This window comes from Phyllostomus hastatus, unplaced genomic scaffold (assembly GCF_019186645.2).
Source record: "Phyllostomus hastatus isolate PE091 unplaced genomic scaffold, TTU_PhHast_1.1 phas_contig_1, whole genome shotgun sequence".
NCBI classification, from domain to species: domain Eukaryota; kingdom Metazoa; phylum Chordata; class Mammalia; order Chiroptera; family Phyllostomidae; genus Phyllostomus; species Phyllostomus hastatus.
In genome coordinates this window covers 29457024-29470352 of record NW_025333498.1, presented here as the reverse complement: position 1 = coordinate 29470352, position 13329 = coordinate 29457024, and the positions used below count along the sequence as shown (strand labels likewise).

The following is a 13329-nucleotide window of genomic DNA, read 5'->3' as shown; positions in this document are numbered from 1 at the left end:
TTGATATCATTTATTAAAAATGAGTTTTAAGTTTTTTGCAAGATAAATAGGCTGAAATATGGAAAGTAAGTTGCATCTGTACATGTAGCGTAATTTTCTTGTTGATTTCATTTGCTGAGTGCTCTTAAGTGTATACAAAAAGAGTATACATTTAACCTTTCTGCCCTTGATAATAGGGGGAAATGCTAGCTGAATGTTTATTTTAGTGAACTTCTATTTTCCCCAACATGCAGAGCAGTTTACAGAATACTTAATGTTATTTCAAGACATTTCAAGATGTTTCATATTAAACTCTTGAGCCACTAATGACTCTAAAATAAATTGAGATAAAAAATATTGCAAAAGTGATGTTTCTGACAATATGATGTCATAGGAGTAATTTCAACAAGGTTTTTACTGAATCCAGTTATTTTAACTTAGGCTGTGTCTCTATAAAGCTATTTTGACTAAATAGAGCTTTTTCTTGGCATTATACAGACATAGCTTTGATGTAATTTGCAAGAATACCCATAACGTATTATTTGTGTACATTTTCTTTCATTCTCACCGGATGCATCAAAACATGCAGAGGTAATAAGCAAGAGTGTACTCGGGTGCGTGAGAGCACTTGCCTTAAGTCCACTTTTTCTGTAGTGTAATTGGCTACTGTGAACAAAAACTGATCTCAGAAACTTTTTAGAATGTTCTTGAATCATATTTGTAAACATTTTCATTTTTATAAAAACTAACACAAAAAGATTGGGGGTGGGGGTATTGTGGATGGGCATTAACCACAGTCAGACCACCCTAACCTTGTCATAATTTGCCATTTTGACCAAACAGTATACTAAATTGGGATTTTATTTTACAAGTCATTGCTATTCTGGCTTCATATTTATACTTCTGCTCTCACCCCCCTTAAAATCATTCTTGATCATCCTGTTTTCTTTCAACAGCTTCAGAGGATGATTCTGAAGAAGATGGAGACCATAACAGAACATTTGATATTGCCTAACTTCATATAAGACAAATGGATGATCTGTTAACAAGTGTTTATTAAAACTGGCAATTAAGGATGAATCAATTTTGTGGGGGAATGCCTATTGAATACATATATAAAATGAATATATATACACATGTAATCATGTATGTGTATATATATTCATTCTCAAGTGTTGCTGAATTAAAATTCTATTTGCTGGACCTTTTAACATGGCCAGTGACTGATGTTTATAAACTGGTAATCAAAAGTATTTTTCTTTTAGGTGAGTAGGAAAGTATTACATTATTTTAAATATCTTAGCAATGCCTACAATGTTTTTGTGTTCTGATTATTAGAGTCATATTTATGAAAATGATTCGTGTTTTAGTCTTTTGCTAGTGAAAAAAGTAAGACAGAAATATACTTTCAAAATAAAATGCCAGATGGCACCTAATTATTTTTCCTTTTAAAATGCCTTAAGTTGCAGCATCATTTTCATAATCATTTGCTTCCAGTGTTTAAAAAAATAAAGAATGGGGAGTAAGTTGTGAAGACGATTATATTAGGTGTCCAAATTTAATTTAAATTCTAAATTCACTTAGCCATAAAATTTAATTTTTTAAAAGTATATAAATATAAAATGTATAAATTATGGATAAAGTTTTATAATGATTTGGAAAGGGCAGATTATATTTGATAGGCCATAGAATGTGGACATTTCTTTTTGGAATATTACAGCTATAAATTATACCAGAATTGCCAGTCAGATGCTATTTGGTAAAGGGAAAAATATTGCAATCTCAAGTTATTGAATATTTTTAAATCCCACATTCAGAGTTTAAAACACTGGTTTTCAATGTGTTTTTTTAGAGTTGTCACTTTTTTGTAGATAAATATGATATAAATAACCTGTTTGAATCCTGGTCGTTTTTAACTGTTCCTTGCTAATCTGAGCATTTATTTGGTAAATTACTATTTTTCACTACCTTTGGAGAACAGATGAACTTTACCTGCTCAACATCAGTAGATCTATACTGTGGTCATGAGTTGTGTATAGTTCCAGAACAGTATATTTTCTTTGTCAACACCCTTAAGATACACTTAAAAAACACCTTCAGGTGATTTTAGGTTAAGTCTTATGTCATGGCAACAAACTTCTTTTTCAGAACCTAAATAGAAACCATGTAATTTCTCAAATGTAAATCAACAGTTTGCCCACAATTAGTTTGTTGGTCTTAATGTAAAATCTTGGCTTGAAATAAAGTGCATACTGATTGATTTACTTTATAGTTTGAAATGTTTCCTTTTAAACTAGTGCTCAAAGTAGACATCAAATCTTACATGCAAGAATTTTACTAAAATTTCACATTCCACTTCATATAAAAATATATTTCTAAAACATTTGCTCAACTTTTACCTGTTAGCTTTGCATTCATTGCCTTATTTAAAGCAAAAATACAGAATTTAAGGATGTCAGTTTCACTATCTATTCTGTGGGTCCTTGGGGATGCTTTGAATTTGAAACAGTTATACTTTTAATAGAACTCAGTATGAAAATTAAGTGTCTTCTGATTTAACCAACAAAATCTTTTATTTAAAGAAATTAATTAGCCCTAACTGGCATGGCTCAGTGGATTTTGTGCCAGCCTACGAACCAAAGGGTCACTGGTTCGACTCCCAGTCAGGGCTTATGCCTGGGTTGCTGATCAAGTCCCCAGAAGGGGGCACATGTGAAGCAGCTACACAATGATGTTTCTCTCCCTGTATTTCTCCTTCCTTTCTCCTCTAAAAATAAATGAATAAAATATTTTTTAAATTAATGGTAAAAATCTTTCCATTGGTCCACATAACATGTTTATATTTTTAATATTAAATATTAAGTGACAGAGACAGTGACTTGAGCTTAATAGTAGTATTCTTATAGTTTCTTAGTACTACATATTTAATAGTGTATTAGTTTCTGAATCCTGTAAATGTTAATTAAAGGAATTGGAATAAGAAAAAAGGTCTTTACTTTGGTTATCACTTTTAAACTCTGAACAAAAATAGAGGACCATACATTACTCACTATGAAGACTGCAAAATCCTAGGAAAAATAATAGTTCTTTAGATAAATGCCAAACATAATTTATATTGTCATTATTAGCTAGAAGAAAGATGTTGAAAAATGCAATTTATACATTCTGAATATAGGCAAGCAAGCATGTGTAATTTGTTATCTGTTGACCACCAAATTCATACAAGGCCCTATTTACAAGTGTCCTGATACTGGGTTGGCCAAAAAGTCTGTTTAGTTTTTTCTATAAAATAAAAGACACACTTTTCATTTTCACCAGTAACTACTGATTTGGATATTCTGAGTATGTCAACTATCCTCCGCCGTGGTATGTTAAATATTCTCAATATTTTAATTTGATCTCTATCAACTTCAACTGGTCTACCTGATGGTGGAGCATTGTTCAGTGAGAAATCTCCAGCACAAACTTTGCAAACCACTTTTGATACATTAAGTCAGTCAGAGGACTTTCACCATACACTGCACAATTTTTTTTTTTTTTTGCGATTCAGTTATGTTTTTACCTTTCTTGAGATAAAGCATAATATGCTTTGAATGTTGCCTTCTTCCATCTTCCGTGTTAAAATGGCTATACAAAAATTATTTGATGTGTTTTTTAATGCTGATATGACAGTTGTCACAATACAATCTAACAAAATTGTTTCAAATGAAGTTAAAGACAACTTGCACTACTAGGCCATCCTATAGGAAGAAAAACCTTTTGGCCAACCCAACATACAAAGAAAATTAAGATTTAGCATTTCATTACCAGGGTCCTCTGAGAACTTGTTTAAAAAATGAAATCGAACATGGGGGATAAATCACTTTAAAACAGCCACTTTGCAAGAGCAGCCATTAGGCAGAAGTTATCAAACAGAAGAAAATTAGTTATATGGGAGCTGAATAGAAGGGCAGTGAGTAGACAGCAGCAATGACCAGCAAAAATGGAAATATGTAATTTGCATTGTTCAGTATGGTAGCTATTAACTGCTTATGTGATTTGAGCACTTGAAATTCGGCTAGCACAGTTGAGGAACTGAACTTTTAAGTTATATTTAATTTTAATTTAAATAGCCACATATGGCTACTGGCTACCATATTAGACAGTAGAGATTTGTGACAGTAAGAAAGTTTTGAGAAAGAGGTAAGAATTTGAATAGGAGACTAAGAAGGAATTCTAATGTTCACTACTATTAGTACCACTTAGTAGCTTACTAATAACAAAGTAGACTTCTTCTAAATCATTATGAAAAATCTTAGAAACTTAAAGCACTTACAGAGCATAATTGTATAATGGAGCTGCTGTTACATTTTTTTAATACCATATAGCCACCCTGTATAGTCCATCTGTCATTGCTATAGTTACTCATATCTCATTAACAATAGTGCTATTAATTGTGATCAGGGGTGTTTTTGATTTGTGGTGAGGCCAAGGGAAACTGTGACTTTGTTGCCTTTGGTCAAACAGAGATCATGTAAGAAAAGTATTCTCTGTAAGTTAATGCTGTTGATTAGGGAGACAGGATACTTAATTGGGCTTCGAGTTTCTAAATAGAGCATAATTGCTAATAGTTTTTTTAGTTGTAAAGAATACTTAGAAAAGTAACTTTTGTTTTCAGCTTTTCCCCATTTTTATTTTTTACCCCTGAAAGATTATTTTCAGCCTTCTCTTAAATTGTACATTAAGTGTGCTGAAACCTGAAGCATCATCACTATAGTAGTATATATTGTTTTTGTGCATTTTTTGCTTAGTTTTTATGTCATTGAATGATATGGTTCATCAGTGCTGGGGGAGTATGAGACAGCTTTACAGAGTAACAGGTGTGGTGATAGTAGAAAAATCCTTAGAGGTTTTAGGATACAAGTGTTATTTTTACTACCAGCCTCCCACTACTTTCCTGGTATGACTGTAATTGTTCTTCTTTCAAAGGGCATAAAATTTTACTAAAATTCTAACCATTTTTGATCAGTGCTACATACTGTTTGTTATTCAAAATGGTGTTCTGAAAGTAATGAAATTGTAAAATAATTTATGTGGAATTTAGGGTGTTAAAAATCTCTAAAACTTTCTAAATCTTAATCATAAAGATGAAAAGCATTAGAGGAATTACATGCCAGAGTAACAAGCTTGCACTCATATATCTAAATATATACTATCTATTTAAAAGGTTTATTTCCCATGTCATGTTTATTAATAAAAGGGCAAGCCTAGTGATTAGTAAAACTGTAGCGGTAGGTAGAATTTCTTTCCCCCAACCGTAAGGTTCAACTAAATGAGAGGATAGGGGAGATAGAGGAGGTAAGACAAGTAGAGTGGGGTGTTTTTGTTTTTGTTTTTGTTTTCTGTGTGGGCTTTAAGCTTTCATTCAAGTGAAAAGTAACATTTGGGAAGGTGGTTAAAACCACTAACATCTGAGATCATTTCCAAATCAGATGAGGAATGTTACTGAAATAAGGATATATACAATAAAAACTCATTGTCAAGTTTTATATGAAAATCTTGAACATGAATCACTGTCAGTGTGTTTGATGTCTTCATCTGGGATATGCAAAATTTCATTCAGATTAAACACACTCATTTTCTTCTGCCACTACCAAAACACAGTCATCATTATAAGGTGATTGGGGTGCAGTTGAAAAAACTGTGGTGAAACCAGAATTCAAATTTCTTTTGTACAGGAACCACACAGTTGCTCCCAAAACTGTCAGAATTACTGTGCTAGCAATCACCAACGCTGATATTAAAATGTGGTTATCTGAAAAGGAAAAGACAAAATATGGGAATCAGGTTACATAAGTTGTTAGTATTGTATGTTATGGGGGACACTGATAGTTTCTTCAAGTAAATATTTGCCTATTTTGAGAATTTCCCACATTGGTGTGAAAAAAAGTATACACTTACTACTGTCAGCATTTAGCTTGAACAATTGCCATAAAAATTTTCAAGTACATTTTGCAGTTCTCCACTCTTAGATCCTAAAAATCTCTTGTCATTGGAATTTTGGTAATTTTATTTTTGTATTCCTGAAGTAATTATGTACAGCCTTTCAGTTTGGGGCTATTCAAAACCCTTGCAATCTTTCTGTAAGAATTTAGTTTAATAAGCAAAAGTACTATTGTTAAAGCATTCAAAGGAGGACAGGTGGTTTGAGGAAGGTATTTGAATTTAGTAGTAGAAGTGTTATGGGAAAACTCAGAAATGTGTTTTCTTTACAGATGTATTTTTGCATTGAGATTACTTGAATATTTCTCATAATGCTCTTTTCAGCTAGTGCTTGTTAAGGTGAGACTTGGAAAATGTAAAGCTCAGCAAGAAAAATCTGGCCAAAAGTTATCTGTTAAGGTGAAGGAAAGTTACTGATACATTATTTTTTAAATACTGACAGGCTTCTTTTAAAAAGTTGGGAGAAGTGAGGAAATGGCCATAGCTGAATTCTCTTCTTTTCAGTCCTAAAATAGGTTTTGTAGTGGTCACAGTTTATTAAGGTGTGTGGGTGTGTTATTATTAGAGACATGAAAAAGTGTTAAGTGAAAAAATGTTTATTCTATATGTAAGTGAAAAATTCTAAATGTAAGTGAAAAAATGTTAATTCTATAAACTGCAAATGGGATTTTTTCCTTAGTTTTTATTAAACTTAACACAGTCCATTTGTAGTATAGTACTTCGACTTTACCAGTGTGAACATATTTTATATCAGTAATTTTGTCTATTGATGAATCTATAATATATTCATAATCAGTATTATCTACTTTAAATAGTGATTACATGGCAATAGCTTATTAAAGAAAAAATACATTTTAGTCTGAGAGAGCATGGCAGTTGGGACAGTGGCATAACACATAATCACACACCTTAAGTGGTAAATTAAAATAGTATCCTAAGAACTGAACAGCTTCCCGACACGTTGGTGGGGCACAGTCAGTATACATGCTCTTTGTTTTTTTCACGTTCAGCAAGTGACCCTTGGCCAAGCTGCCTCCAGGACCTTTGGTTGCCTAGCTTCATTCTGTGATGTGCAGGAATGCCAATCTTGAGGCAACTAATGAGTAGTGTGTTAAAACTATGTAAGGAGCAACTGTCTATTTGGAGTAAAGGATAGTTCTTCATTAGAAAACCAGTTACCTACTAACTACAGGAAAAATTCATTGCTCATTTTACTGACTAAATACTAATTAAAAACAGTGTTTAGCTAGGAAGATAAGTCTTGCTTAGCCTGATAAAAGGAAATTTAGGAAACCCATAACAAACATATTTGTATTAAAACAGACATACACTCCACTCAAACACAATCCATCTCTAATCAAAGGTCACAAATGACCTTTGTATTACTAAATGCAGAAACACATGTACATTGATTCTTGTATCTACTGCAGCTGGACTAACAGCCACTCAGCCTTGACATGCTGTATCCTTTCCCTTTTATTTTTCAGACTTCTTGTCTAATTATCTTTGTGGACTCAGAATTCTGCTTGGTTGATCTAAGTCACTTGAATCTTTTACATAAGTACTTCTAGTTAAGTATGTGTATAGTTGGTGCTGCTTCCCACTTATTCCCAAATCCATTTTACCACAAATTCTCTTAAATGATACCAATAGCCACTGTTGAATCATCTAATATAGGAATGACCCTAGATTTCACATTTGCTAATAATCAATACTACATGTTATGTCCTCTTTCCAGTTTGATCATTCCTCTTGTCACCATCATACACTAGTTGTAACACTGATTGTCTAAGGCCCCAACTTAACATAATTCACTTTAAAAAAATACAGTGTTGGACTGGCTGGTGTGGGTCAGTGGATTGAGTGTCAGCCGGCAACCCAAAGGGTCACTGGTTTGATTCCCAGTCAGGGCACATGCCTGGATTGTGGGCTAGGTCCCCAATAGGGGGACGAATGAGAGGCAGCCACACTGATGTTTCCCTCCCTCTCCTTTTGTCTCTCCCTAAAAGTAAAATCTTTAAAAAAGATTGTGTTATTGGACTACGATAATTATAGTCTGATTTGAGTGCCTACTATGTACGTACAACTCTCCCCTTTTTACATATGAAGAAATAAACAGTTTAAATGACTTGCCCAAGTCCTTTTAGAAAGTGGCAGGACAAAAATTCAAACGATTCACCTTGGTTTATGCTGATCCATCCCTCTGATAACCTTTCCTTTCTTTCCTGCTTAATATCTACTTGACCTTCAAGATCTGACTCATGTATCATCTCCTGTAGGTCATTGCTGAATCTAGCTTGGGCTAACTTCCCCTTTCCTGCCTGCTTACTACATTAAGTACAGCCACTTGTGGACAGCATTCTTCCCAAAGTCTTACACTTGAGTGAAAGGGAACTTCCTGTTTGTCTGGAGTGCTACTCCACTTCTATTCTGGTTGCTTCAGCTCACTGCAACCATTCTTACTTCACAAAGTCATAAACATAATCCCTTTATGACAGGCTTTTCAACATCCTGTTCAACTATGGCCTTCCCTGGCAACCCTATTTAAAAAAAAAAAAAGACACCTCCCTTTCTTCACTCATCTTTTCTTACAGTACACACCACCATTTGACATACCATATATATTTACATGTATTTAACCTTTCTACTAAGATGGAAGATTGAGAGCAGAGGCTGTTTCACTGCTCTGTCTTCAGTGTCTAATAGAAGAAAGCCTCACACATAGTAGCTACTCTTATTTGGGGGATATATTTTTTAATAAATTCAAAGCTCACTGGAGTCTGAAGACCAAATGTTGCCAGATGTTTTATTCCTGAAGTGGTTTTGGGGGCCCATCACAGACGTACCTGATATTTTCTTATTTCAATTTTCATATACCTTTTTTCCCTTACATACACATTTATATAGCTTAAAATTCATGGTTCTATAAGATATGCAATCAAAACTGCTCCTGCCCCATTATTCCTCACCTTTAACTTCTGTTCCTCAAAGAACTTCTGTTCCTCACCTTTAAGTTCTGTTACTGCTATTACAATGCTTGCTTCAAAGCTTTGAAGTGACATGCTTCTACTGCTTTTATTGATTTTAATCTTTTAATTATGGTAACTTGACTGTCTTAAATAACCAGTTAAGTATACAGGTCAGTAGCACTAAGTACATTCACATGGTTGTGCTATGGTACCACCATTCATCCATAGAACTCTCACAAACCTGAAACTTGTATTAAACAGTAACTCCCTATTCCCCCCACTGCCCCAAGGCCCTGGCCCTAGCGACCACCATTCTACCTTGTATGAGGTGGACTACTTCAGGTACCATATACTTGGAATCATACGGTGTTCTTTTGTGACTGGCTTATTTAGCTTAGTGTCCTTCAGGTTCGTGTGTGTATAAGGTGTCAGATTTGCCTTTTTAAGGCTGAATAATGTTCCATAGTGATAATATATACCACATTTTCCTATCCATTTGTCTGTTGATGGACACTTGGGTTGGTTCCACCTTTTGGCTATTGTAAATAATGCTGCTATAAACATGGGTGTACAACGATCTCTTGGATCCCTCCTTTCACTTCTTTGGGCATATACCTAGAAGTGGAATTGCTGGATCATATGATAATCTACTTTTAATTTTTTGAGGAGCTACCATATTTTCCACAGTGGCTGCACCATTTTACATTTCTACCAATAATGCACAAGGTTTCTACTTTTTTTTTAAAGATTTTATTTATGTATTTATTTATTTTTAGAGAGGGAATGGAGGGAGAAAGAGAGAGAGACATCAATGTGTGGTTGCTGGGGGTCATGGCCTGCAACCCAGGCATGTACCCTGACTGTGAATCGAACCTGCGATGCTTTGGTTCACAGCCCATGCTCAATCCACTGAGCTACGCCAGCCAGGGCTCTACTTTCTTTCTTTCTTTTTTTTTAAAGCTGTGTCAATTTTTTTTTAATATTTTATTTATTTATTTTTTAGAGAGGGAAGGGAGGGAGATAGAGAGAGAAACATCAATGTGCGGTTGCTGGGGGTCATGGCCTGCAACCCAGGAATGTACCCTGGCTGGGAATCGAACCTGGGACACTTTGGTTCCCAGCCCGCGCTCAATCCATTGAGCTACGCCAGCCAGGGCCTTTTTCTTTTTTTTAACCTTTTAAAAAATTATTTTAATTGTTGTTCAAGTTCAGTTTTCTGCCTTTTACTCCCATCCCAAGCCACGCCTCCTCTACTTCATATTGTCAAAACTTGTTGTTTTCTGTTTTTTAGATAGCCACCTTAATGGGTGTGAGGTTGTGCTCTGCCTGATTTTTTTAGATGTTATATATTGCTCCTGTAGAAGAGTGAATTAAATATGCATGAACTTTTAAAAACTCTTTCATCATAGTGGTTCTATCAGGGCAAGCTATAAACAGAAAATAGTCAAGATACACATACCTGAAAAAAAACTTGTATCTAAACTTTTAAGAATAAACTACCGATAAACAAAGTAACCCAGACCAGTGTGCACCAATGTGGTTCAGTTGGAAATAGTTCTTTTGCAAAGCAAAAGGTTGCCAGTTCGATTCCTGGTTAGAGCACATCCCTGGGTTGCAGATTTGCTTCCCGGTAGGGACGTGTATGAGAGGCAATTGATAGGTATTTCTCACATCAAGTTTCTCTCCCTTATTCCTCCCTCCCTCTTAAAAAAAAAAAAGTTTAAATTAAAAAAAAGGAAGCAAACCTAACAAAAAATAAGGGCAAAAGACTTTAACAGACATTTCATAAAAAGATATCCAAGTGAATGATAAACATGTAAAGGTGCTCAATATCATTATTAATCAGGGCTAGGAGAAAAATACACAATAATTACACATCTAAGTGGCAAAAATTAAATAGGTTGACAGTACTATCCTGGGATGGATGAGCAAATGGAACTTGAATACACTAGCAGTAGGAATGTTAACATGGTACAACCACTTTGAAAAATTATTCAATGTTTTCTACCCTATGACTCTGCAGTTCCACTCTGGAACTTTTTTAAACACCAAATTGTATCTCCTCATTGAACTCCATTATTTTTTGTGAGAAATGACGGCAATCTTTTCTTTTAAAAAATTTGTCCTCAGTTATAATTACAGTTCATGAAGCATCTGTCTTAAGCGCTTACTAAATGCATTTTTGAAAGCTACAGGTAATGTATTCACATGGTTCAAAAGTAAAGCCATACAAGACAAACACTAAAGTCTGTCTCCCATCTTGTTTCTCCCACTCGAGGAAAATAAGAATATAGGTACAAAGAAACGAGAAATTTCATACACAGCTCTATCATATTAGTGCTAAACTGCAAATGACCCTGATACCCTTCAAGTAATAGAATGGCCCTGGCTGGTGTAGCTCAGTGGACTAGCTGCCAGCCTGGGAACCAAAAGGTCACTGGTTTGATTCCCAGTCAGGGCACATGCTTAGGTTGTGGGCCAGGTGCCCCGCTGGCAGTTTGGGAGAGACTGCTGATGAATGTATCTCTCACACATTGATATTTCCCTCTTTCTCCCTTTACCTTTCTAAAAATAAGTAAGATCTTTAAAAAAAAATAGAGTGGATAAAGTCTTGCATATTTATAGATATACTACACAATAGTAGAAAAAAGTACAATAGATATGCATAACATAGATAAATAAAGTTCCTGATTAAAAGAAACCACTAGAGTTAAGTTTATGTAAAATTCAAGAAAAGCAACTGTAATATATGGTGATAGAAAGCGTACTGGTTACCAGTAGGGTGGATGGGGGTAGGGTGGGCATTTATAGGAAGGGGCATGAGGGAAATTTGTGTGATGGAGATTGTATCTTCATTTGAGCAGTAGTTAGATGTATATACAAGCAGTCATCAGGCTGTACATTTCAGGTTTGCATTTTACCCTGTTTATACCTCAAAATGTGGAGATTAAAAAACACCATCCAATTGGCAAAAATCCAAAAGTTTCATAAGACATTCATACATTGCTTCTAGAAATGCAAAATGCTATGATATTGATAGAAGTTACACCTCACTGTTAATTTAGCAATAACATTTCAGGTAATTCAGAAAATACGCATTTATGCAAGGTGACTGATTCATTGTTATTATAAACAAGGACTTGGATTCATTGTTTATAATAACAAAAATTTGAAACGACTCAATAGTCAAGCTGGTTAAATAACTATATCCATACAATGGAAGAGGGTGTAGTTATAAAAAAGAAAAGAAAAAGACCAATATATTGGTAATGGTATGGAGAGATATCTAAAATATATTTGTGAATAAAAGATGCAAAGTAAGTCATACCAATTTGCTTATTGGCAAAAGAAGCACTAGGCAGTTGAAGAAATGGAAATGGTGCCTAGTAAATACAGAATGGGGACAAAATGGGAGACAGATTTTTCAGTGTTTAGTTTCAGTGCCTCGTATAGTTTTTCTTTTGAACTATGTAAATACATATATTTGGTTGGCAAAACAGTTCCATACAATGGCTCTAGTAGTGCTTAGTTGTCTTTAACTTCTTTTGAAACAATTTTGTTAGATTGTAGTGTCACAGTATGTACATGTACATACGTACATGTCACAGTAAGCAGCTGGCATATCAGTACGTTCTTTAAGAAACCAACATAGAATTTTAGTGCAGCCATGTTAACAATGAAGATAGAAGAAAATGTACAACATTCTCGGCATATAATGCTTTATTTCAAGAAAGGTAAAAACACAACAAATGCAAAAAAAAAAAAAGATTTGTGCAGTGTATGGAGAAGGCTGTGACTGATCAGATGTGTCATAAGTGGATTGCAAAGTTTCTTGGTATATTTACATATTGAACAAAGAATTCTTTGTTGTGCACTGTCTTATGCATTGGAAGATGTTTAACAGCACTCCCAGCTTCTACCCACCAGAAGCCAATAGCAGAAGATAGCCGACATACTCAAAATATCCAAATCAATAAAGTTACTGGTGAAAATGAAAACCTTATCCTTTATTTTACAGAAAAAACTAAACGAACTCTGTGGCCAACCCAATATTACTGGTAGCTTTCAAAAAAATGCATTTAGTAAGCCCTTAAGACAAATGCTCTATGAGTTGTAACTATAACTGAGTTGAAAATTTTTTGAACAAAAGATGTAGTCATTTCCCACGAGCACAGATAATGGAGTTAAACGAGAAAATAAAATTTGGTGTTTTGAAAAAATGTTCATTTCATACCTAATTTGGAGTTAATCATATTTAAAATGTCAAGTCTTTTATTAAGCTAAAAGACCTTCATACATTGGTATAAAACTTGTTCTACTTTACATTATATGAAATAATTTTTAAAGGGTATCCTTAGTAGTATTTTAACATGTAGATTGTTAGTACATTTGTACTTAT

General features: G+C 34.2%; 2 protein-coding genes across 7 annotated transcripts in view; one reads left to right on the top strand and one right to left on the bottom strand.

Annotated features, from left to right (window-relative positions):
* Positions 1-2243, top strand: part of MARCHF7 (membrane associated ring-CH-type finger 7) — a 53109-nt gene extending 50866 nt beyond the window's left edge. For 5 of the 6 annotated variants that reach the window (XM_045822812.1, XM_045822419.1, XM_045822640.1 and 2 more), the window contains one exon: positions 936-2243. In XM_045822812.1, the coding sequence (XP_045678768.1) occupies positions 936-994 (59 nt within the window). In that variant the 3' untranslated portion in view covers positions 995-2243. The remainder of the gene's footprint in view (positions 1-935) is intronic. The other variant, XR_006783767.1, reaches the window with a different exon arrangement.
* Positions 2244-2798: 555 nt separating this feature from the next.
* LOC123807994 (lymphocyte antigen 75) overlaps positions 2799-13329 on the bottom strand; it is a 149655-nt gene continuing 139124 nt past the window's right edge. Inside the window, exon 39 of the mRNA XM_045822289.1 lies at positions 2799-5773. Within this exon, the coding sequence (XP_045678245.1) occupies positions 5583-5773 (191 nt within the window). The 3' untranslated portion in view covers positions 2799-5582. The remainder of the gene's footprint in view (positions 5774-13329) is intronic.